The 22,926-nt window shown below is 40.6% G+C and overlaps 1 protein-coding gene across 1 annotated transcript; it reads right to left on the bottom strand.

The window, feature by feature from the left end:
* Positions 1 to 1,882: 1,882 nt before the first annotated feature.
* On the bottom strand, positions 1,883 to 19,703 carry KDM1B (lysine demethylase 1B). Its single transcript, XM_053467045.1, has 21 exons — positions 19,563 to 19,703; positions 17,899 to 18,001; positions 16,009 to 16,133; positions 15,038 to 15,127; positions 13,557 to 13,668; positions 12,925 to 13,041; positions 12,247 to 12,285; positions 11,606 to 11,816; positions 10,878 to 11,056; positions 10,218 to 10,394; positions 9,838 to 9,912; positions 9,589 to 9,726; positions 8,792 to 8,963; positions 8,549 to 8,676; positions 6,466 to 6,597; positions 4,360 to 4,434; positions 3,922 to 4,038; positions 3,635 to 3,760; positions 3,095 to 3,217; positions 2,630 to 2,782; positions 1,883 to 2,078 (listed from the first exon to the last, which is right to left on the bottom strand). The coding sequence occupies exons 2-21, from the start codon at positions 17,986 to 17,988 to the stop codon at positions 1,995 to 1,997; spliced, it is 2,463 nt and encodes an 820-aa protein (XP_053323020.1). The 5' UTR covers positions 17,989 to 18,001; positions 19,563 to 19,703; the 3' UTR covers positions 1,883 to 1,994.
* Between the last annotated feature and the right edge of the window lie 3,223 nt (positions 19,704 to 22,926).

The following is a 22,926-nucleotide window of genomic DNA, read 5'->3' as shown; positions in this document are numbered from 1 at the left end:
GATTTCCCCAATATTATAGATTGATGTTGATGTCTGTTTTATTTCATAAGGGCCTCTATCAACTAGGGTAAATACCCTTGTCATCTGGGTGGTATGGAAATGTTTTTCTTCCACTTTGTCCTTCAGTTCCAGATCATCTGGATTTCCAGAAAGGCTTCTTAAGTAGACTATGTCCTACCTCTCTGAAGCGCCACCTGTCAGACCTAGATTGGAAGTTGGCGGAACATACTTTACTAAAGAAAGAGATTTATCCAGGCAACCTATCTAGGCTCCAGTTTTGGATCGTAATCTGGTTCTCAGCCAAAATGATGGAAGTCTTCTTTTGTACCCCTGAATCAGACACCCGGGGGTCTGCTCTGGTAAGTCTTGGGGGCAGAGGTAAAAAGCATTGTGCAGACGTTCACTGGCTGCGGCGATGTGCGTAAACAACCTCAGCTGTCGGCATGTCTGCACGATGTGCTTTAACAATCTCCCTTGCCGGGACTCCCCTCGTGGGAATTCCCATTGAGAGATTGTTAAAGCACATCGTGCGGACGTGCCGGCAGCGGAGGTTGTTTACACGCGCATCGCCGCTGCCGGTGAACATCTGCGTAATGCGCCTAGACAACCTCCCGTGCCGGCATTCCCCCTGTGGGAAGTGCTGGCAGGGGAGGCTGCCTGAGCGTATCAGAGTAGGATACAGGTCCCCTGCACCGCTGCGGGATCTGTATCCTAACCCGGCCCCCGGAACTGCATGTCCCGGGCGTCGGGCGCTAGACCCCGAATATAGGCCGCACACCCACTTTAAAGACTTAAAGCGGGGGAAAGCACGGCCTATATTCGGGCAAATACGGTAAATGGTTTCATATGGTTTTGACTGACTGGCTTCAAAGATGTCCCAAACAAACCTATGCATGGGCGGTATATCAATGTACTCGAGATACTGCTGGACATTACCACAGTGACTACCTCTCTGGGGGAAGTAGATCCAATAATCCTCTATATAAACTTACCCGTTGTGCCCAGTAACTGGCTTTATTAGCATTGTCATACAGAATCAGCTCAGTGTCATGTTTGAGCAGGGAAAGTCATACAAAATATCATATGACTAATAACATTGGCACCTTCCAGGTCTGCACATAAATTGGAACAAAATGAAATCAATAAAACTAGTTTATTTTAAATGTTAGTACTGTATACAGCAATTTTATGCTCAAGGTATTTTTTTCCCTATGGGACTTTTTGTGAGCTGTCTTATAAGATTCTGTATGTGTGTATAGCGGCCCAACCCAACAAGAAGTAGACAGAAAAAGACAGTTTGTAAAACCATGGTTTGTATGCATTTATTTTGCCAAAAGAACATCCATTTAAATATCACATAATCTAAGTTTGACATAGTGAGTAAAAAGCCAAAAGTATCCCCCCCCAAAAAAAGTTAAGCTAAACCTTCTGAAAAGATACATTATCATAATCAAAAAGAAATAAAAATCGTGCAAGTGCAATTTTCTTCATATATTTACAACAAAGTTACAACAAAATTAAACATGTTAAGTAAACATAGCTGCATTGCTTCAAATATTTCAATAAAACTTAACCGCACAAAAAGTCCCTGTAAACAATAAATAAGAGCTTGTCTAATGCACAGACAAGAAAACATAATAAAATATTAAGGAAAAAACAAAACAAAATGGTTGCATTCCTCTAGGACTGATTGCCTAAGCTTTAGCATTGTAGGGATCATATTTTGAATTATCCCTCATTCTGCCATTTTTAAAAGGGTATTTTAATATTGATGCTTCATCTAAGTGCCTCAGATTTATATTTAAGTATAAAACATCTACCTTTTTAATGTATATATATATTCATCAACTTAATAAACTTAACATGACTTAAGATCATATATATAACCATTATATGTAGTAAAAAACCCTGACAGAGCATAATTCCAATATTTTTTTTTTATTTTTTATTTCCCTGAAAATATAAAAGTATGAAATGGTGAAAAGGGTTCCAGTTCAAAATGTGGTGATTTTGCTTGCTTCTCGCACTCCACTCAAGTAGGCGCCTGTTACGGTTTGTGGAAAATGGCGATTTGTGGCCTGTAAACATGAGAAAATAAATGAGGATTCAAAAGCATAACACAGGGCATCGAACTGGAAGCCTTTCCTTAGAGTTGGACTGAGATGAGCCTGTGTTAATAATTAATATGGGGAGATTTTTTAGTATCCAAAGCACACTCATTGTGGCCAACCCATACCATACAGTGAAGCCCAAGCTGAAATGTGTAATGAATACACCCCACTGTAAGGCTGATAAACAGACACTCACGTAAATGTTTTCAAATGTTTTCAAAACAGTGCTTACCACAATTATACACCTTAGGCTAGGCGAATTAAAAAGTCCCATCCACAATCACAGTAATATCAGTTGTCAAGTGACAAAAATTCTACAGTACAGAACAAAATAACAACACCTGGAGGCAGTTATTAATACTATTTTACTATTTTCACTTATTTACATCACCAATGGCTTTCATAAAACAATACCAAGTATGAGAAAAGCAAAAACAAAGGCTACAACAGCATGTCGAGAGGGCTGAGCAACACACAAATTATTATATATATATTTTTAATACAGTTTACAAACATACCTCGCCAGCAAAAAATATTTTCCCCTGGATATCCTCAGCTAGTATGTCATAGGCTTCCCCGCTTCCACCTGTCTTCACAAAACTATATGCCATCTGTGCCCAAGAATCTTTGGCCCACCGAGTAACAAAATATTTCACTGGCGATGGTACGTCCTGCATCAGTAAAAGAATGAATCAAAAGTAAGAAACCGCAGAAAAAATCCTGTCTATTATTCCAGAAGATCCAGCAGGAAAACACTTCCTCAAAAGAGGATTGTATCATGTGACCATGTATGCACCAATCAGTAGGCAAAACGTCTATAGAGAAACTAAGATTTAACAACTTGGCCCATCCAGTGTACCTGTTTTCTGATGTAAATATGTCTCTGGATGCAATACTTATAACCACTTTTCATAGGCCAAGAGCCGGAGGGTAGCTATACATTACTTCTATTATATGAACACATGTATCCCTGCCCTTCTTACCTGCTCCTTGAACAATTCCCGAAGTACCACCATACACTGCTTCACCACTTGCTTATCCTCCAAATCTTTGATTGCAGTCACTGCGTCCCCAGTAACTACAGACATCAAGACAGCATGTTTACCCTGAATTTATGAAAACAGACCATTAAAGGAGAACGGACGCATGCAAAGTGTAAGCTGCCAGGGCAAGTAGTCCACATACAATCTGGCAGTTAACATTGTGCATTATAGAGCAAGTTACCGGGTGGCCTTCAAGAACAGAAGTTTGCCAAAACTAGTATAGAGTATGTAGATTTTATGCATTAAAGGAAACAATTGCCTGAAAATGGCACATTTTGAAGACATTTTATTTTGTTTCCAGCTGTCTACAGTGCTGTGAAAAGGTTTTTGCCTCATTGCCAGTTACTGCAAATGTTTGATTACAGTTGGTGCCACAACTAGTTGTTAGGTTTAGGGGGCAATTGCTTTTTCACAGCTCTGTACGTGCCTAATAGGAGACATGATGCCGAAAACAAGAATATTCAGGGACACTGGAATTACCTGTGGATCCATATCGTAGAAAACCCCAAATAATCCACGTTTACTGGAATCAGGAGGAATATGACCAAAAAAATCAGCTCCTTGAATTTTGCTGTCCCAAAACCTATAGGGAAACTGCAAAGCAACCTGCAGGCAGGGAAAAGAAAAAGCACTTCACAAATCTGTTTAAATTAAGGAAACTTAATTTCACCATCATCAAGATTGGCTACTACATACTAACAAAGGACATTGAGAACTTAGATAGTGACAATATAAAAATGACATCACAAATCTTGTAAACATCCTACCTTTTCAATGACGCCAGCACCAAGGCTGTTAATGGCTTTCACTTTTTTCTCAGGTAGCGGAGGGTTAAACTGAATGACACTTTTCTGAAGAAGTGCCAGAGGTATGGTAACCAAAACCTGCAGGGTTTAGGAAACCAAAAAAAGGAAATTACATGACTGCGTTATGAAAATTGTAACGAGTAATACAATTTTAATACATGCAATAAAACTAGACTAGTTTGTTACGCATCAAGAAAATAAACATATTTTATCATCACTAGTGAGTTTAAACCTTTACAAATCTCAGTCATTGCTGAAAACATCTTACAGTATATTTCTTCTGAATGTCCAAATAAACAGATGCACATTTACAGTTATTTATAACTACACAGCAGTCACAGTGCTGCATAAGCAATTATAACAGAGGATGGAATAAATCATAGGGGGAGCTGCTTTTACCTTTTGTGCACTAAAGGTTTTTCCATCTGCTACTGTAACTTGAATATCTTGATTCGTATAATCAACACTTATGACCTGTGAAAATCAATTAGGCCATAAAATATTAATGTCCAAATGCTGCCATAAGACCAAAACGAAGCTAGAATGCAGAACTCTGATTACTTCATACTCTCCAACACAGAACACATCTTAAAAAAGCTCACATCACCTGCATGCAAACTTATGGTTAAGTGATTAAACTAGGGCTGCAACTAACGATTATTTTCATAATCGATTAGTTGGCCGATTATTTTGTCGATTAATCGGATAAAAAAAATGAATGTAAAATTTTCATTTATTTAAAATAATTAAATAAACAAATGATGTTAAATACAAACAGCAGAATAAAAAAAACTTTGATAAAATGCATTTCTTGTCTTTATTTCCCAACCAGTCCCCCCAATTTATGCACATTTGAGCCCAGGCTTGCCACGCTGCCTCCCACATATGCCACGCTGCCTCCCACATATGCCACTCCACGCTGCCTCCCACATATGCCACGCTGCCTCCCACATATGCCACTCCACGCTGCCTCCCAGACATACCACGCTGCCTCCCACATATGCCACTCCACGCTGCCTCCCACATATGCCACTCCACGCTGCCTCCCACATATGTCACTCCACTCTACCCCCACATATGCCACTGTGCCTGGTACGCCTTATACCCCCTGATACACCACTCCATCCTCCCCAGACATGCCACACTGCCTCCCTGACATGCTACGCTGCCCTCCCCACATATGCCACTCCACTCTACCCCCAGATATGCCACTGTGGCCCCAGATATGCCTAATACACCCTGATACACCACTCAGTGTCCTCCCCAGACATGCCACACTGCCCTCCCCAAGTATGCCTTAAATACCGTATATGCCTTATACCCCCAGATATGTCACTCCGTCCTCCCCAGATATGCCTTATACCTTATATTTTATAAATAAGTACTGGGTTAATGTTCACTGCCCCCAGGATTTAGATTCCCCTTAGTTTGCCCCCCTTTATCTCTAACATCACCTTAAGTTAACTTTATTAAATTAACCCTTAGTCCTCATCATTAAATTAACCCAAAACACCCCATTAACCACAACTACCCCTAAATTAACTCTAAATACCCCATCAAAACAACTACCCTAAATTAACCCTAAACACCCCATTAACCACAGCATCCCCTAAATTAACCCTAAAGACCCCATCAACCACAACATCCCCTAAATTAACCCTAAACACACCATTAACCACAACTGCCTCAAATTAACCCCAAACACCCCATTAACCACAGCTGCTCCTAAATTAACCCTAAACACCCTTATTAACCATAGCTGCCCCTAAATTAACCCTAAACACCCCATTAACCATAACTGCCCCTAAATTAACCCTAAACACCCCATTAACCATAGCTGCCCCTAAATTAGCCCTAAACACCCCATTAACCATAGCTGCCCCTAAACACCCCATTAACCACAACTGCCCCTAAATTAACCCTAAACATACCATTAACCATAACTGCCCCTAAATTAACCCCCACCTCCCCTAACTTTCAACAGCCCAAATATTAATTTTATACTTACAGTTAGATGAGTGTCACAGCCATGTGGTTCTGGCCTTCTGGTAGAAGGAAGGGGGCGGGGCCAGTTGTCACAGTGATTACAGGGAGGGACTGGTAAGTAGGAGCTGCTGCTGTGAGTCACTCAAACGGATTATATAATGAGGGGTATTTTTCAGAGCGTTTGCTCTGAAAAAACCCTAATTTTATAATCGATAAAAATCGATTCAACTAATCGATAATGAAATTCGTTAACAACGATTTTCATTATCGATTTTATCGATTAGTTGTTGCAGCCCTAGATTAAACCACTACGTTTTTGGTTAACAGGATTGAACAGTCATTACTACTCAAAGGTCTTTTATCTTCATTAATTTCCCTTTAATACCTGGATTTCCCAAACTCAAGCCAGTGGCTGGAATCGCTAATACTATATTAATGTTTAAGGCATACATGAAATCACATACCATCCTTGACAGGACAAATACAATACAAGTAACGAAAAAACACACATGGACTTACAGGTGACTTAAGACAAATATCAAGTCCTTCAGCCAAATTCTCCATAATTGTGGAGTATCCATCAGTCAACATTGTGTGGTCTCCAGCAAACTGAGCGAAAAATTCATTGTGGTCCCATGAACGAGCAGAAACCTAAACATAAATAAAAACCCTATCAAAAATTGAAATGTTCTAATTACACATTTAACTAAATATCAACCATTAGCTGAGATTAGATGGCAACTAAATTTATATTTAAAATTCATTAGAATGTTTTGCTTGTGTGTTCCAAAGTTGCCCAGCACAATTTGGTGGTGTTTGATATTGGTAGTTTGTATTACCAGAATAATGAAAAAGGATTGGAGGAGACAGAAGTGTTTTTGCACCTCTTTCGCCATGCACCTGTCTGCATTATTCTGGCCCCTTGCAGTAATAATGCAGAGCGGAGCCACGGGGACAGCCTCTCCTCCGTTCTTCCAATGGGGAAGAGGGTTCTACTGTTTTGCAAAAGCGGGCAGAGAGGCCTGCTTTACGCAGAAGGGGATGTAGGAAGAAGACATGAGGAGAAGCAGATGGAAAGAAAAAGAAAGAAAAACAAGAAGATAAAGACAGGGATGCGGAAGCAGTCAGTGGAGAAGGTAGGGAGAAAGAGAGATTGAGTGATCGTAAGCGCAAGTAACAGTGAAAAGACAATGAAAGGAAAACAAAAATGATGATGGGCGTAATGCTGTTCCACTGTCAATGTCTAGCTCATTATGTGAGTCAAGCTTTACCACCGACTGTGTCTGGATCACTATATAATAATGGGATTTATTGTGTACCACTGTCTTTGTCCAGCTCAATATATAATGATGGGAATTATGAAGTACAACCAGCAGTGTCTGGCTCAATATATATAGTAATGGGATTTATGCTGTACTACACATACCAGGATCTCTACGTGCTTATGCTCATTATGAGCTGCATTGTATCATATCTAAGTCTGGCTAACTATATATAGACGAGGGCTATGCTATAATACATTCATGATGGAGATTTTAGTACAAAACCTTTAGAGTGCCAAAGGTTACTTTACTGTCGCATTGCCCCGTGCAAGTTCATGCAAAACACTTACTCAGGCCCCCGAAAAAGTGAATAAATCACTGGGTTTGTGGGAATTTGTTGAACTATTATGAATTATTTGAGGTTCTACAACTTGTTGTTTATCTACCCTCCTCAAAATGACCTCTGTAAAAATATAGTGGGGGGCACAATTTGATGTTCTTGCCTTGGGCGCAAGAAGAGCTAGTTATGGCTCTGTCCCTCGCACTTCACGTCTTCTTTAAAGGTGGCACCGACAAGCTATTTAGAGGCAAAGGTGGCACTGTTGGAAGGGTAGGTGACATGTTAGCTGGTCAACTGGGGGCCCAAAGAGGTGTGGTTTAAAGTGTTAAGCTAAAGGTTTAGCTAAAAAAAACCTCACCCATCTGGGGGCACAAGAAAACTCATGCATCAGTGACCCAAGAGGCCATGAGCAGCAGAGCATGAATTCCAGAGGGCACAAGAGAAGAGATTACAATGATGAGGTTTGAGGTACTGAGCACAGGAGGACTAGGGTAGGGTTCAACACCCCCAGAGCAGAGAAGGAAGACAGATAAAATGCGGGATCTATAAACATACACAGACTGCAACATCATTAACAATAACAGTGAGCAGACATTTGTAATGGCCGAAAGACATAATGAAAATAATTAAGCACATTTTCTTTTACTGTGTTTTTGGGCCAGATGCATCTTATCTAAACTTCAAAGCAGACCTTTCACCCACAATGCAATAGGGGCATTTCTATCAACATTAGTGACATAATGTTGAGGCATCCATTCTCCATCAATATACTGATGGGCTAAAATCCTATTTCTGAAATAAAACGCCTACTTCTACGCTAATCACTGTATAACCACCTATGTATGGCAGAGTTCAAATAAGCAATCTATCAAGGTTAAAATGTAGTCCTACAATATTTCAATGGCATTTAGGAGTTGTATAAAATGTGAATTATATACTGATCTAAACCAATCTTTTAATAGTGTGTGCTTAAAGTTGCATGAGTATAAAAAGAACTTGCCTTGTCTAGGTTACTTCCACAGGCATACTCTAGGTTACTAAGGTGGAATTGTAAAACTTTTTCCTCCACCTCTGTGAACTGGATTCCAGATTCCTGTATAAAGGCCTTATAGATTTCCTGTATTTTATCTGTTAACATGAAGCACGGGAAACACAGAAAACACAGAAATTAAGGATGGGATGAATTGGTTTTACTCTATGTCTTGAGAAGTTTCAATAGGAATCATAGATTTGAGAGGTCTACCTCCAAGTGGAGCATCTTGATTCTGTGTTTTATCTTTCCTCCATTCTGCAACAACATCCAATATTGCATTGAAGTGGAAATCCATGCGCTTGTCTATGGTTGGATCAGTCAGCCTTCCGCCTTCTTGAACCAGATCACACTTTTCTCCAAGTGTACGCATTTTGAGCCCAATCTTCAACACAAAAACATGCTGTGACCGGCTGGGAAATACCTGTCTAAAGCTATTGTCCTTCCCGTGCAAATAACCAAATGCTCTTATGTGTTAAGCAAGTAGGCTGTTTTTATTACTGTTAAAGAAGTCTCTCTCTATTGCATTGGCTACAAAAGTCTACGTATTAATGTCACTTTCCTTCTTACACATGGCTACTCTGCTGCCAAATTATTTGCAATGACATCATCACAAGCAACATTAATTTCAAGAGGCCTTATTGCTCGCAAAAGAGGTGGACCTCAAGTCACTCAAATCAGAAAGAAGCAGAAAGACAGAAAATACGTTATAATCTCCTATGCAAATGGCATTTTATGCCTTTTTACAGATTCAATATCCTTATAATTTCACTAAAACTTAATTCCATATTGGACTGTATGCTATTTACTGTATAAAAACATGCAGAGATGTTTCTGCGTTAATTATTCAATGTAACTATTAGATGCATCATTGCCTCAGTAAAGCATGGTGGGGTTTTACATTCTAAATGAGATAGTATACTTCATTAGAGCCAAAAGGTGCTCTGTTTCCTTCCAACTTTTAAGTACTGGTATCGTGAGTTGAAGATAAAACTGCCGTGGACACTCACTTGCTCACACATTATTGAAATGGGATTGTTGATGCAGCCATTCACAATTTGGGCTCCTTTTCCTACTGTGACCCCTTTAAAGGATTTGTCATCACAAACGCGTCCCCCAATCCTGTCTCTGGCTTCTAGGACCATAACCTTTAAATAAGAGAAATATGGTAAAAAAAAAAAACGAGCAGGGAATTACATTTATAGAAATTCAACTACTAAAAACGTATTGATCTAAAGTAAGTTTCACAATGCAATTACCTTGATACCAAAGTTGTGCAGCTGTCGTGCGGCTGCCAGTCCCGCTGGTCCAGCCCCAATAACAATTACAGATTTCTTAAAATTGAAAAAGAAAAGATCATTATTTTTTTTAATCAGAAGAGCTGCCGTTATATGGGAAGTACTATCCACAAAGAACGTCATAAAAGGTTAATAACAAAAGTACTGTCCACAAACAATGATGTCAACAGGTATTTTATACAGGTTTGTTTTACTAGGCATAAACATTGCTTACACAATTACTGACATGAGTAGAACACGTAAGTTTGTATGCTGAAGTAAAAAAAACAAACACGCAAAGATGGTACTACTAACTACACAAAGATCTTGTACAGGGTGCTAATATGACACATATGACTTACATTGTGGTACTCCATGGGAAGTAAGTACTGGTCTGGGGAGACTCTCAAAACTCCAGTATTGACCAGTCCTTTCCTAGTCACAAAATAGAGAATCCTTTCCATCTCTTGAACACATCGTATGCGAACCAACCCCCGAACCATTATATGATAAGCACACGTTTGAGCCGTGAGCACTTCCTAAGTAATAAAAAAATACAAAAAACGCAGAAACATTTTGTAAGCATTCTTCATTTATAAATAAGATTATAGATTGCTTTTAAAAGACTAAAGTCAAACAGATCGCTTTATTGAACCAGGCAAGGAGAATCGGTTGTTTTAATTCATCAACTTCACTATGCATCAATAAGGGGCAATAACAGCAAACTCCTCCTATAAGAGGAGCTCATCTGCCCATGTCTGCCGCAGAGCAAAATTAACATAAGCACCTGAAGGTCTCCTCGCTAATCAAACTATGTTTTATTCTGAGTCAGCTTCCGTAAAGAAGAAACCTGCCTCCTTTAATGCATAATGAAGGCGGCAAGCTGAAAACTATCATGCCAATTCCAGTGAATAAAGCCCAGAGTCACAAAAATAGCTTTCATAAAGTACAAACAATTCACGCTTACAGGTACAAGCTTTGGAATCCACCTCTAAAGCCATCTACAGAGGAATGCTCCTTACCTTGCAGTTTATGTGCCACAGAGCTAGTATGAGATTTCTCATAGCCAAATACATAGTGGGGTCCCGAGAATACTCTGGAAACTCATAGAGTTCATCCAATTCCATCACGTCAGGTCGGACACACAGTGCTTTCCCACACTCGTTGGGCTGGTAGAAAGGCTGGAAGTATGGATTAACTCCTAAGAAAAAATAGATTTAAGAAATAAGGAAGCATTGCCAAACACAGAAATCCACATACACCGTAAAATCTCCACTATAATACCCAGGTATAGCTTTGGAACAGATTTCGTAGGGGAAAAACAGGTACTTGTTTATAATATACATCCACCAGATTAGGTCACTGGTTGATGATCGGTGAGACTGATCAATGACCAGTGGCCTACAGAATCCTTAGTCACGGATCAGATAATTAGGTTAAAAGCTGTTAAAAACAAAATGAATCTTATAAAATAAAAAAGTCTGTAGCCATTATCAGATCACCTGCAAGTGACAAGTTTAGTCACCGACATTGATCAGCGAAACCAAACAATAATCAGTGATCTAAAGTGTAATGCATCAAATCATTGCACTTACACTATGACCGAAAATAGATGGATGCCTGACCATCATATCTATATGAGCTTGTTGGGCATCCTGCACATTGGCTATAACAGTCTCCAGTCTTTTTGGGAAGGCTTGCTATAAAATGCAGGCCAGCCCTGAAAGTTACTAGTGCGCCAAGAGCTTACCAGCTGAATTAGATACAGGAACACCCCTATACTGGTCAAGCTTGCCAGAGAGGCTTTCTCCATGCAGGCGATTAGTGGTAGTACATGATGGACTCATGCCCACACAGTCTGGGTAGTAGGCAGCCAACATGGCAGCCGCAGGACTGTCCTTCAGCAGCGGCGGGAGAATTAGCATGGAGTACCAAGACTGGGTAGACACCTCGGACACTCTCTGCAGATCAGGAGATGCAGTAACATGGAATTAAAACACATATCGCAAGAAGATAAACACACATCAGTGAATTTTGCTATGCTAAATAGAACAAAAAAAGAAAAACACACCAAACAATGCACAATATATACTTCATCAAATGGAAACAATTCAACAGCATAAGAAGTTTGATGCTTTGTCGAGAGATGTGCAGCATTCAAGTAAGAGGAAATAAAATCTATGGCTCAAAAGGACCTAAAAATAATCCAGCTGGAGTCAAGAGACAGTCAAAACAACCTTCTTCACACACCCCCAGTGGCCACATATGGAAATGCATATTAAAAAGAGCAGTAGGCCTTATCCCCCTTTTTTTGGAAGCACAAACATCTGATATTTTGTGCCATATCTGTTGGGTTAACGCATACTTCCTAATTCTACCAAGTAAACTTACCAAATCTTCTGGCATTGAGCACTGATCAGTACCTTCCATCTGCCAAGGAAAAAAACATTTAAGGTCATTTAAAGAATAAAAGCAGTGACCTTTTAAAATGAATTGTTAAAGGTTTAAGCGCCTAATCTTTGCATGAATGTGTTATAACCGAATGCGCCCTTGGATTACAATGTCCTTTCAGATCAAGCAGGATACCCAAGTGCGCACCTCAGCTACAAGACTTGACACCAGTAAAGTGTGAAACCCGTGTCATTTTTGTTGATGTTCCTAATTCTAAGCTTTATATTCATAGCCTCAATGCTGCTTTGGTAGGGGATAAATAAAGACGCAACCTCATTACTTTTATCTCAAAGCATTAGCGCCAACCAATCCGGAGTGGGATATTTTGAACTTCGGGAGCGTGACAAATACATTTCAATGCAACCCACCTGCTGTATTTTCACGCCAGTTCCATAAGTTGTTAGAAATGTACAAAAAAGAATATAGAACAAGATATAAATGCTCCATATATAAAAGCAGCTTCTCTCCTCCCCTAGAATTATTAGAACAAGCACAATCTCCCGGGAAATTGCTTATACGGGTCAAACCGCGGCTTTGAAATGTTTCTCTATTATAAATAAGCTGGCATTTACTTGCCACCCATTCTGCCAGATCATGCATGCAAAAAAACATCATCACCTTGACAGAATTATTCAGTTTCATGCCACATCTGTACATTTTTGCCATTTGCGTTGTTAACTGGATCTCCTTTGTCAGCTGGCGCCATTTCCCGCATTCCGGTTTTGTGCACTGCACCTTTAAAAAAAAAAAACACAATACAATAAATAAGTAGAACACAACCTACAACAACTGGGCATCCATTATTAAACCAGGGTATACTGGTGTTCTTATAGAAACACTCTTTCTATGGGCATCAATCATCATTTAAGCATGACATACTGTACAAACGCTACACAAGGGCCAAACAAGGGCCAGAAAAGGGAGCAGGAAAATGTGTTTTAGAGAAGTTATAAGAGTTCACATATATGCCAATTATTTTTTTTATTATTTATTTCACTCCCCCCCCCCCCCGGTTCTGCCCATAGCAGTTTGCTTCGTAAGCATTGTTCCTGTTTGCAAATAAGGGGAACATCCATGAGAATATTGATGGTATGGGGGGGAAACAGGGAGGGGTGATTCTAGAAAATGTAATCATATATGCGAACTCTAGTATCTCCTCCCTGATTTTTGCTCCAGTATATGATATACCTAAATACCATTTTATACAAAGGAACATCGATTTTTTACGCAGGTTTATTTGTGTTTCTTACCCAATATGGCAACTGCTGATCTGCCATGAAGGCTTTGGGGCTAGGCTCACTTTTCCCATTGCTTGTCCAAATACGCTTCCAAGATGCATAGATGTCATAACCATCTTTGTGACTAGAAGCACAATAAAAATATCAGTAGACCCCTTTTTTAAGAAAAGAAAGAAGCAAAAACAAAACAAATGCCATACACCAGGCAAGATGCTGTTATGATAGAGTATTTGAAACAATAGTTCATTATTGCAGCTTGTAATACTGTGTTATTTTCAGTGTAATATTGAAATCAGCTTCCACAAAAATCTACTTAAAAGGGACAGCCCTACTATAGAATAATGTATAATAATAATAAAAAAAAGTATTTTACATCCCTACAAAACAAAAAACATCTGACACAGAATCCGCAGCCGTAGTGCAAAATCGTCTTTCTTCCTCCATGGTCAAAAGTTTACCACTTATCTACAGCTTGTCAATCAGTGGTAGTCCTTTCAATGAATTTAGTACGAGTATTGCTGTCTTGATTGGCCGCTCAAGCTGTTAATTAGTGGCAGGAAAGTGCTCTCATTGTAATCAATGGGAAGACTTTACACATGGATATCGGGGTCTAAACAACACATGCAGGGAGAGGCATTCAGCTGGGGGGGTAAAGGGGCAAATGCATTTGGGGCATTCTGCAGAAGCCGCATAATGCATTTGAAAATGGACCACATAACAATGTAAAGGGACTGCACACCTATCATGTGCATTAAAGAATCCCCCTTAAATGTTACATATGCTTTTTGAGTAATCTTGAATGTTCCTAAAAACGCAGGCAACATCAATTGCCCACAACAAGCCCATCTGACACTTACTGGTTATTCACCAAGATTTCACCAGTTTATAATCTATACCAGCCCTAGAAGATAAATGTATGCCCCACAATCATCCTTCTGCTCTGAAACAAAGTTGTAACTACCAATCTGCCATAAACCGGATGCATGTATTTAAAGGCCCTAATGCGATGACCCTAGAGATGCAATCGCTTTATGATACATGCTTGAGGGCAGACACATACGCCTAATGTCAGAAAATGAGGACTACATATTTCTTTGGGACCGCATGCTATGCAAAGCTGTGCTATCTACAATGAACCCATACCCACTGAAACAAGAACAGTTTAACATTTTCCATTTAGGGCTTCACATTTTGCAGTCATTACACAAAAAATACAGCATTTAACGCAAGATGTGCACATAATTTATCTGTTCAACTAGAAGTAGGTGCTCAGGCAGACAATCCATGTCATAAGCCTAGGATGTTATCCTGCAGAGACAGACATGTGAATGTGTGCAGGAGAACGTGAGGACCGATTCCAAATGGGGGGAGCGGGATCAATATAGATCTATTTCATGTACCTTCCAACTAAGGATGAGGTAAGTTGTGCAATCAGTGTTAGCCTGCGCCACCATGCACTCAACATAACATTTTCTTTACAACACGGAACCCACCTTCTGTAATAGTGATCAAAGCATTCATTGCAAAAATGCTCACCACAGGAGAGATGATACCATCGAGACGTATAGCCGTTTTTAGCACATCTGACCAATAGAGAAGAAAATAAAAAATGAAGTCACCAAGACTTACTTTATATAACAATGTTAAAAAATAAATCCAGCCCGCTTTATATACCCTGACTTACACAACTGTAAAGAATCTAAAGACGTTATTTCTTACAGACGAGAATGAAAGGTGCTGCTAAATACAGAATTAGAAATACTCCCCGTGCAGATTAAAGCTGTTGCCACATTCTTGGTCATTTTGTTTTGTGACTAAATCTTTAAAGAAAAGGATACATTCACAATCTGCTTATATTTGAGTGGAACATTGCTTTGAAATAACGCTTAGCAGAACAAACGGAGATAGACAGGTTTTTGTCAATGCCTATATTATTGCAGAATATTTTATGCTGAAGGAGAAAATGATTTTTCTTTTCACGAGACTTCTTTAAGAATGCACATATAAGTGTAATATAGTGCCGCTAAAATAGTGGTACTTTAACTGTGGTCCACGGGTGGTTACCAGGATACTTCAACATGCTCACCAGTACGGCAAGAACTGTAAAAGAATGCATCTTTATTAAATATAATAAGTTTTTAATTAATTTTAATATAGTAACATTTCTTATCTTTCAGTGACTGAAAATGTCTCAGAGTAAGGAGGTAAGCTTTGGTGTCCAAATTTAACCCCTTAAGTACAATGGGCGGTCCCTAAACCCATTGAAAATGCATTTTGAGCCCGTACATGTACGGGCTTTGTCATTAAGGGGTTAAAGGTGTTCCCAAACAAAATTTTGGAGAAGGTACACAGATAGGGGTATGTCAGGTCTAATAAGTCTGTGATCATTCTAATTCATTTGAATCACAACAAATCCAAGGGTAACAAACCCCCAAATAATACTACAAAGTGTAAAAGTTCCTACCTTTCAGCTGCACTGGCGAAACAAACAGGACACGCTGCTGTGCATCCGGCCTTCTCACACTTCCTATATTTCTTTTCAGAGAAGTCGTCGTCTTCCTCTAGTACGTCACTGGCTTTCTTCTTCACCTGAACAAAAGGGATGCTTTGAGCAACATTCATTTTTTAAGGGATACATAATGCAAACAATATTTGGACAGCGCACTTTAAAAATAAGCATCACATCTAAGAGCGCAGGGAATTCCCCACTTTGCTGGAATAGCATCTCTGCATTGCTGGTGCTTAACTTGGGAACATCAAACAGGAGGTATCCATGTATCGTCCCACAGGTCTGATAATATGAGACTACGTTTTTATTAAAATACTTCAATTATATGAATCAACAAATACCCATAGAGTTACATCCAGATTCACCTTCGTGAATTCTGGCCCTGCTGGCAACTGATCACATCAGCCACCAGAAACCAGCTGTAAAATTGGCGAGTAAAAGCTGTGCTGTACAAAAACTTGGAAAACTTGTTTTTAGAACAAGTGGAAATAAAAGGAGATATGTCAATAATGAGAATAATGGGCACAAACGGTATGCGTAAAATGCAGGTGAATACATGTTTAAAAAAAATTGCTTCATCTAATATAAGTAATAATTAAATCGTATAAATGAAGATTATGAGACATAATAATACGTCATGCAATTTTAAGAATAATTCCAAGAGGACAAATAACAATCTGTGTACTTTGCTTCCTAGACCAGATTTAGAAACTATAGAGTATAGTACTTTTAGGGTTTTTTTTTTTTGTTTTTTTTTTTTAATTGTCTGACTTTGCCTGATTTTATTCTCCTGACTAAAATTGCCTTTTACCATGTAAAAATAGTGGAAAATATAACATCGACTTTGAGTGTGAGGAGCTTGAGGCTGGGAGAGACCCCCCCGAGTTACACTAGCATCAGTAAGTACATAGCGTACGCCTTAGGGTGCCCTGTGTGGGCTGTGGGAAGCACTCAGATTACACTAATCTAGTACTAACCGAATTTATTACTAAATTGAGTCAATGAACATGAAAAGAAAATGCTTAACAATCATTGACAGCAATATTCTTTTAAATAAAATGAAAGTTATAGTAAAGTCAACTTCTCATATGAGTATATTGATTTGTTTTCTTCTGCACGCTAAGTTGCCTGCTGCATGCAAAGCAAATGAAAGCAGTTTGTGTAACTTTACGTGTTGCAGCAAAAATACCTTAGTTCAAGCCTTGTTAGGGCAGGAACCAGTACAGGATGAAAAAACTGTTTGATGTAAAGAAGGCTCGAATGCCATAGAATTATTTTAAACTAAGACACCATTTGGCTTGGACAAGATCAGAAATAAAGCAATCACTAGGACTGGTAGGCGAAGGATGAGCCTAGTGAGAACAGTTAGGTGAAAAGCTCTGCCTTCTATAACACAGCCTATAGGGGATAGAGAGAAAATACATTATGTCGGAAGGGAAAGAGGTTGTAGAATGGCCACAATTTAATTGACAAACTAAACAGTCTTCTACTCCACTATGCAGGTCTCCATCAAGCTCCAGCCACAATAGCCACGGGTCATAGGGGTTTTGGCTTCTGTTTTACTGTTGGGACTTGTTTTGGGTTCTTCTACAACATAACTTGCAAATGTACAGCCATTCAATCATTTCTACTTCACCCTCCTGTCTAATTTTCACTTTCATCTACCGTGACAGTCTAGTACAGACCCATAACATGTCCACAATAAAATACTTAGAAGACAATTAGCTTTATGGAACACTGCATAACACGACACCACTAAAAACATAATACTCTAATTAATGATTTTTGGTTTTGCTATTAGAAGCATAAAAGAAACCCAATCGTTTCAGGACACATTACCGATACCTGTCTGCCAGACGACCGAACAGGGAGGTTGTCAGGTGAATTTTCAAACAAGTTTGTTTTTTTCTTTGCTCTGCTCTTGGTTCCTGACATCGCAGTTTACAATCTAGATGGAGAAAAAAAAAGTAATATTTAGCTCTTTACCATATGTATCATTATATTTCAACTTAAACCGACTGAGCGGCAAACATGTTAAAAGGATTTGCCTGCCAAGTGCTTAAGTTTAACAAGAGGTATGTGGCAGAGGGTTTTATTCAGCGAGTTGTACATTTTGCAGGGTGAGAGGAGTCCTTTATAATCAATTGGTTCTGGTTACTCTTTCAGTCTATTACTGCTCTCTGATTACTAAACATATTAAGCCACTTCAAGGGGTGGAAGACAATTTGCAATGTAAAGCAAGCTCATACAAATCATACAAATTGCAAATTTAATGAAATTTAGCCAATTCGTACAAATTTCTAAAAACAAATTTTCTAAAAACACACACACACACAAAATGAACTTCAAATTTTGTCGTCTCATTCATGTTCTCTCGCACTTTCATTCTCTCACGCTCTTCGAAGGTCTCCCCAGCTTCTCTTATCTCTACGGACATGACCACCTGTTGACTTCCACAAAAAACAATGGCATTTGTGGTGACATCCCCTCCCCAGACTGGAGGATTGGGGGAGAGGGTGCGTCTGGAAGCTCCAGCATTTTGCCCGAAGATAACCACCCATGAACTATTATTAGCAAAAATGACTGGGCTTCTGGTGACACCCTGCAATGGTGGAGAGGACATGATTGGAAGCACCGTCATTTTTGTGATTTTTATTTGAAACCAATGGGCAGCAAACAGAATTCGTTGTCCGAAAAAGCAATGGGCCAAAAATGCACATCTGCACGCTTCTAGAAAGCAACAAGGACAGCATGGACCTTCACCCCCCCCTGCCTTGTGAGGTACGGCATCTTCAAGGACCTTAGTCACCTTACTACATGTCTACTAAACACCACTCAGTGTTGTATATAGCAATGTAGCAGAACGCTGAAGACAGCTGGGTGTTGCTTTGTATAATCGAGGAAGAACTGTGTCTAACGCACAGGTAAAGGTACCTAAACCAGTAAGACGCATGCAGGAGTCCAACTGACCCCATACAAATCAGAGCATGGGCTTATTCATCAGTCTTCTGCCTTATAAACTACAATGGGATCTCATCTAAATAGAGCATCATAAATGAATGCACCAATCTGCATGAGGTCAGATCACTGGACTTCACTACCCTGCTCAAAATTTACATTAACCCCCCCACACACCCACACTGATTCAACTATGCATCATGCAGGGCCAGCTGGGATATATTGTCATTATATAGTTAATTCATTGATATTAAATGTTTCATCTTCATTTATATTTTGCTTTAATGAACCACAAACCCGGGTGTTTTGTCCTCAGCTGTTAAAGAATGTTACATACGGGATTTTAGAACACTAGGAGTCTTTCTAATACCGTCCATATGTGTTGTTAACATGGCTCTAATTACACTGCATCCGCACCGTGTACTAGTAGAAGCCGCAGGTACCCAAACAGTTAAGCCGGGAATACCACATGGTCATGAAACATGGCCCGTCTGACGTACCCCTATCGACTCTACACAAGAAAAACCATCATGCCCACAGACAACACATACACAGGTGATCGGCTGTCCGCCTCCGCGCCTCCTCTCAACTCCTCTCACTGCGCAAGGGTCCCCAGCACGGACCTGCAATAAAAGAAAACATTCACAGCCAGGACGGGAGCACCGCGCATGCGCACACCCGAAATTCTTTCTCTTTCTGTTGTTTTGCTCTTCCCTGTTCCTGGTGCGTCACATCGCAAGGCTGCGTGAATGGAAGAGCTAGAGGCGGCCATTTGTATTTAGGGCAAATATGTCATTGATTCTGGTGTTACGTCCTAGTGACTCTTCCAAGCCTTATCATTATCTTGCCAACCTACGCTTGCATTTTAATTATTCTTAGAGTATTTTTTAATTTCCAAACACGTGATAAATTACATTCAGTACACTGTTGTACCGTTTCCACCATTTATATAGTGCTGTACTGTGTGGCTGCTACAAACGTCTTTCAAGGTACTTTGCTAAGGTTTAAACCTGAATTAACCGCTTCATGGTATAAAAGTATTAAAATACGAATTTTCACTTGTTGCAACATCATAGAATGCTCAGCCTCAGCTCCCACTGGATTGATGTATCTGCATGTAGGGCCGAGGTGGCCCTGCATAACGAATAAAGCAATTAATGATGGGAAAAAACGTTGTTGATTTTAGTTACGCATCCTCTTCTGCATCCAGAAACAACTTACCCCTAAAATTACTGCAAAAAGAGAACTTCTACTCCCCATTTTCATCCCTTCTGTTGTTTCGGTTACCCATACTAATCCTTTAGCATACCTCCCAACATTTCAAAATGTGAAAGAGGGGCACTTGCAATTGTCACACTGGCATCGCCCCTTAAAACACGCTTTATTTTTGTCAGCACAGTCATACATTTTAAAAATAACCAACATATTGAATTGAATTCCCATGAGGCTCAGCCAGACATACTGCTTCCATGATGCTGGCTGAGCATCATGGGAAGTGCAGTTACCAGTAGATAAAGCTGCAGATGTTAGCTGTGAATTACAATTCCACAACTAACACCTGTCACATCATCTGCTGTTAAACAACAGTTCACAAGAGGCTCAGCCAGACATACTGCTTCCATGATGCTGGCTAAGCATCATGGGAAGTGCAGTCAATAGAAAAGCTGCAGATGCTAGTTGTGAACTACAACTCCCATAATTCTCAGCCAGCTAGGTGTGCACCATAATGCTGGCTCAGTATCATTTAAGAGTAGTCCACAGCAGCAGAGATTTTTTTATTAATTTATTTAAAAAAGGCTATTAGCCTCCCTCCCAGGACCCTTACACGCGGCTTTTACACACATCTGCCCTTACACACACATATATACACATACACTTCCCTTACTCACATACATACCGTATTTGCTCGATTATAAGACGACCCTGATTATAAAACGACCCCCCAAATCTTAATATTAATTTAGGAAAAAAAGAAAAAGCCTGAATATAAGACGACCCTATAGGAAAAAAGTTTTACCAGTAAATGTTAATTCATTTAACCCCTTAATGACAAAGCCCGTACATGTACGTGCTCAAAATGCATTGTTTTCAATGGGTTTAGGGACCGCCCATTGTCCTTAAGGGGTTAAACACTTTTTTTATAAAAGCTATGCTTGAGAAAAATATTTTGGTTTTATTTCCTTCTATTTTCCAACCTGTCCCCCAGTTATGCACATCTGCCCCAGAAGTGCCTTATACCCCCTATATGCCACTGTGCCCCATGATATGCCTTTTAACCCTCTAAATGCCACAGTGCCCCATGATATGCCTTTTAACCCTATATGCCACTGTGCCCCATGATATGCCTTTTAACCCTATATGCCATTCTGGCACTTAGAGGGTTAAAAGGCATATTATGGGGAAGAGTGGCATTTAGGGAGGTTTAAGGCATTTCAGGAGGCAGAGTGGCATTAAAGGGGTTAAAAGGCATTTCACAGAGCACTCTGCCTCCAGAAATGCCTTACACCCCCCATTTAACACTCCCCCTCCCCTGCATCCTCCTGTGTTATGCCCCCCCCCCCCTCCAACTTACCGGTGCTTCTGAGTCCCCAGTGCTTAGTCCGGGCAGCGTGTAGAGTTCTACGCGATTGTATCGTGTAGAGCTCTACGCGATTGTATCGTGTAGAGCTCTACGCGATTGTATCGCGTAGAGCTCTACACGCAGCCCGGACTAAGCACCGGGGACTCAGAAGCACCGGTAAGTTGGGGGGGGGTTTAACACAGGAGGATCCAGGTCCTCTGCATTGCTGCGGGGGATCTGGATCTTAGTCTCATAATCAGACCTATTTGAGGTCTGATTATAAGACGACCCTGATTATAAAAGGAGGGGTATTTTTCAGAGCATTTGCTCTGGAAAAAACCTCGTCTTATAATCGAGCAAATACGGTATATTCACATACACTCAGAGGCGTATCTAGGGTATGGCACCTATGGCTCGTGCCATAGGCGCCATTTGAAGGGGGCGCCAGTGAGCATCTTTCCAACGCCGTCTTTTTTTTTTTTTCTTTTTTTGATGCGGAGGAGAGAGAGGGGCGCCTAGCAACCGCTCGGCGCCCCTCATTCTCCTCCACGAGGCCTCTACCTCCGTCCCGGTGCCGGCGCCGGCATTTCATGCTGAGCGCCGTAATATGACATCATATTTCGGCGCCCAACACAGAAGCAGCGGGCACCAACGAGGGGTCGGCGCCCCTCGTTCTACCCCGCATCAAAAAAAAGAAGACAGCGTTTAAAAGCCGCTCGCTGGTGCCCGCTGCTTCACTGCTGGGCGCTGAAATATGATGTCATATTACGGCGCTCAGCAGTGAAGCAGCGGGCACCAGCGAGCGGTGCAGGATGACAACAGCATCGTGCTCCCGCCGCTGGACTTCAAGGTGAGAGAACTACGGGGGGGGGGTATATAGTGGGTAGGGGGGGAGAGGGTATATAGTGGGTAGGGGGGAGATTATATATAGTGGGTAGGGGGGAGAGGGTATATAGTGGGTAGGGGGGAGGATATATAGTGGGTAGGGGGGGAGAGGGTATATAGTGGGTAGGCGGGAGAGGGTATATAATGGGTAGGGGGGAGAGGGTATATAGTGGGTAGGGGGGGAGGGTATATAGTGGGTAGGGGGGGGAGGGTATATAGTGGGTAGGGGGGGAGAGGGTATATAGTGGGTAGGGCGGGAGAGGGTATATAGTGGGTAGGGGGGAGGGTATATAGTGGGTATGGGGGGAGGATATATAGGGGGAGAGGGTATATAGTGGGTAGGAGGGAGGGTATATAGTGGGTAGGAGGGAGGGTATATAGTGTGTGATGCGGCCGGCCGGCATCAGCACCCAGCAACCGTTTCCGATGGCCGTCTAGTGATGGGAGCAGCGTGAGGGGTGAAAGCTCCG

The sequence above is a fragment of the Spea bombifrons genome, chromosome 5 (assembly GCF_027358695.1).
Source record: "Spea bombifrons isolate aSpeBom1 chromosome 5, aSpeBom1.2.pri, whole genome shotgun sequence".
NCBI lineage: Eukaryota > Metazoa > Chordata > Amphibia > Anura > Pelobatidae > Spea > Spea bombifrons.
Note: the sequence above shows the minus strand (reverse complement) of the source record. Positions and strands in the feature narration are given on the sequence as shown.

Bases quoted from the DNA above. Each gene is read 5' to 3' on its own strand.
- KDM1B (XM_053467045.1), bottom strand. From the start codon at position 17,988: ATGTCAGGAACCAAGAGCAGAGCAAAGAAAAAAACAAACTTGTTTGAA. The intron at 16,134-17,898 runs GTATCGGTAATG...CCTTTTGTTCAG, and splicing joins TTCGGTCGTCTGGCAGACAG to GTGAAGAAGAAAGCCAGTGA. The intron at 8,677-8,791 runs GTAGACCTCTCA...TCATGTTAACAG, and splicing joins TCAAGATGCTCCACTTGGAG to ATAAAATACAGGAAATCTAT.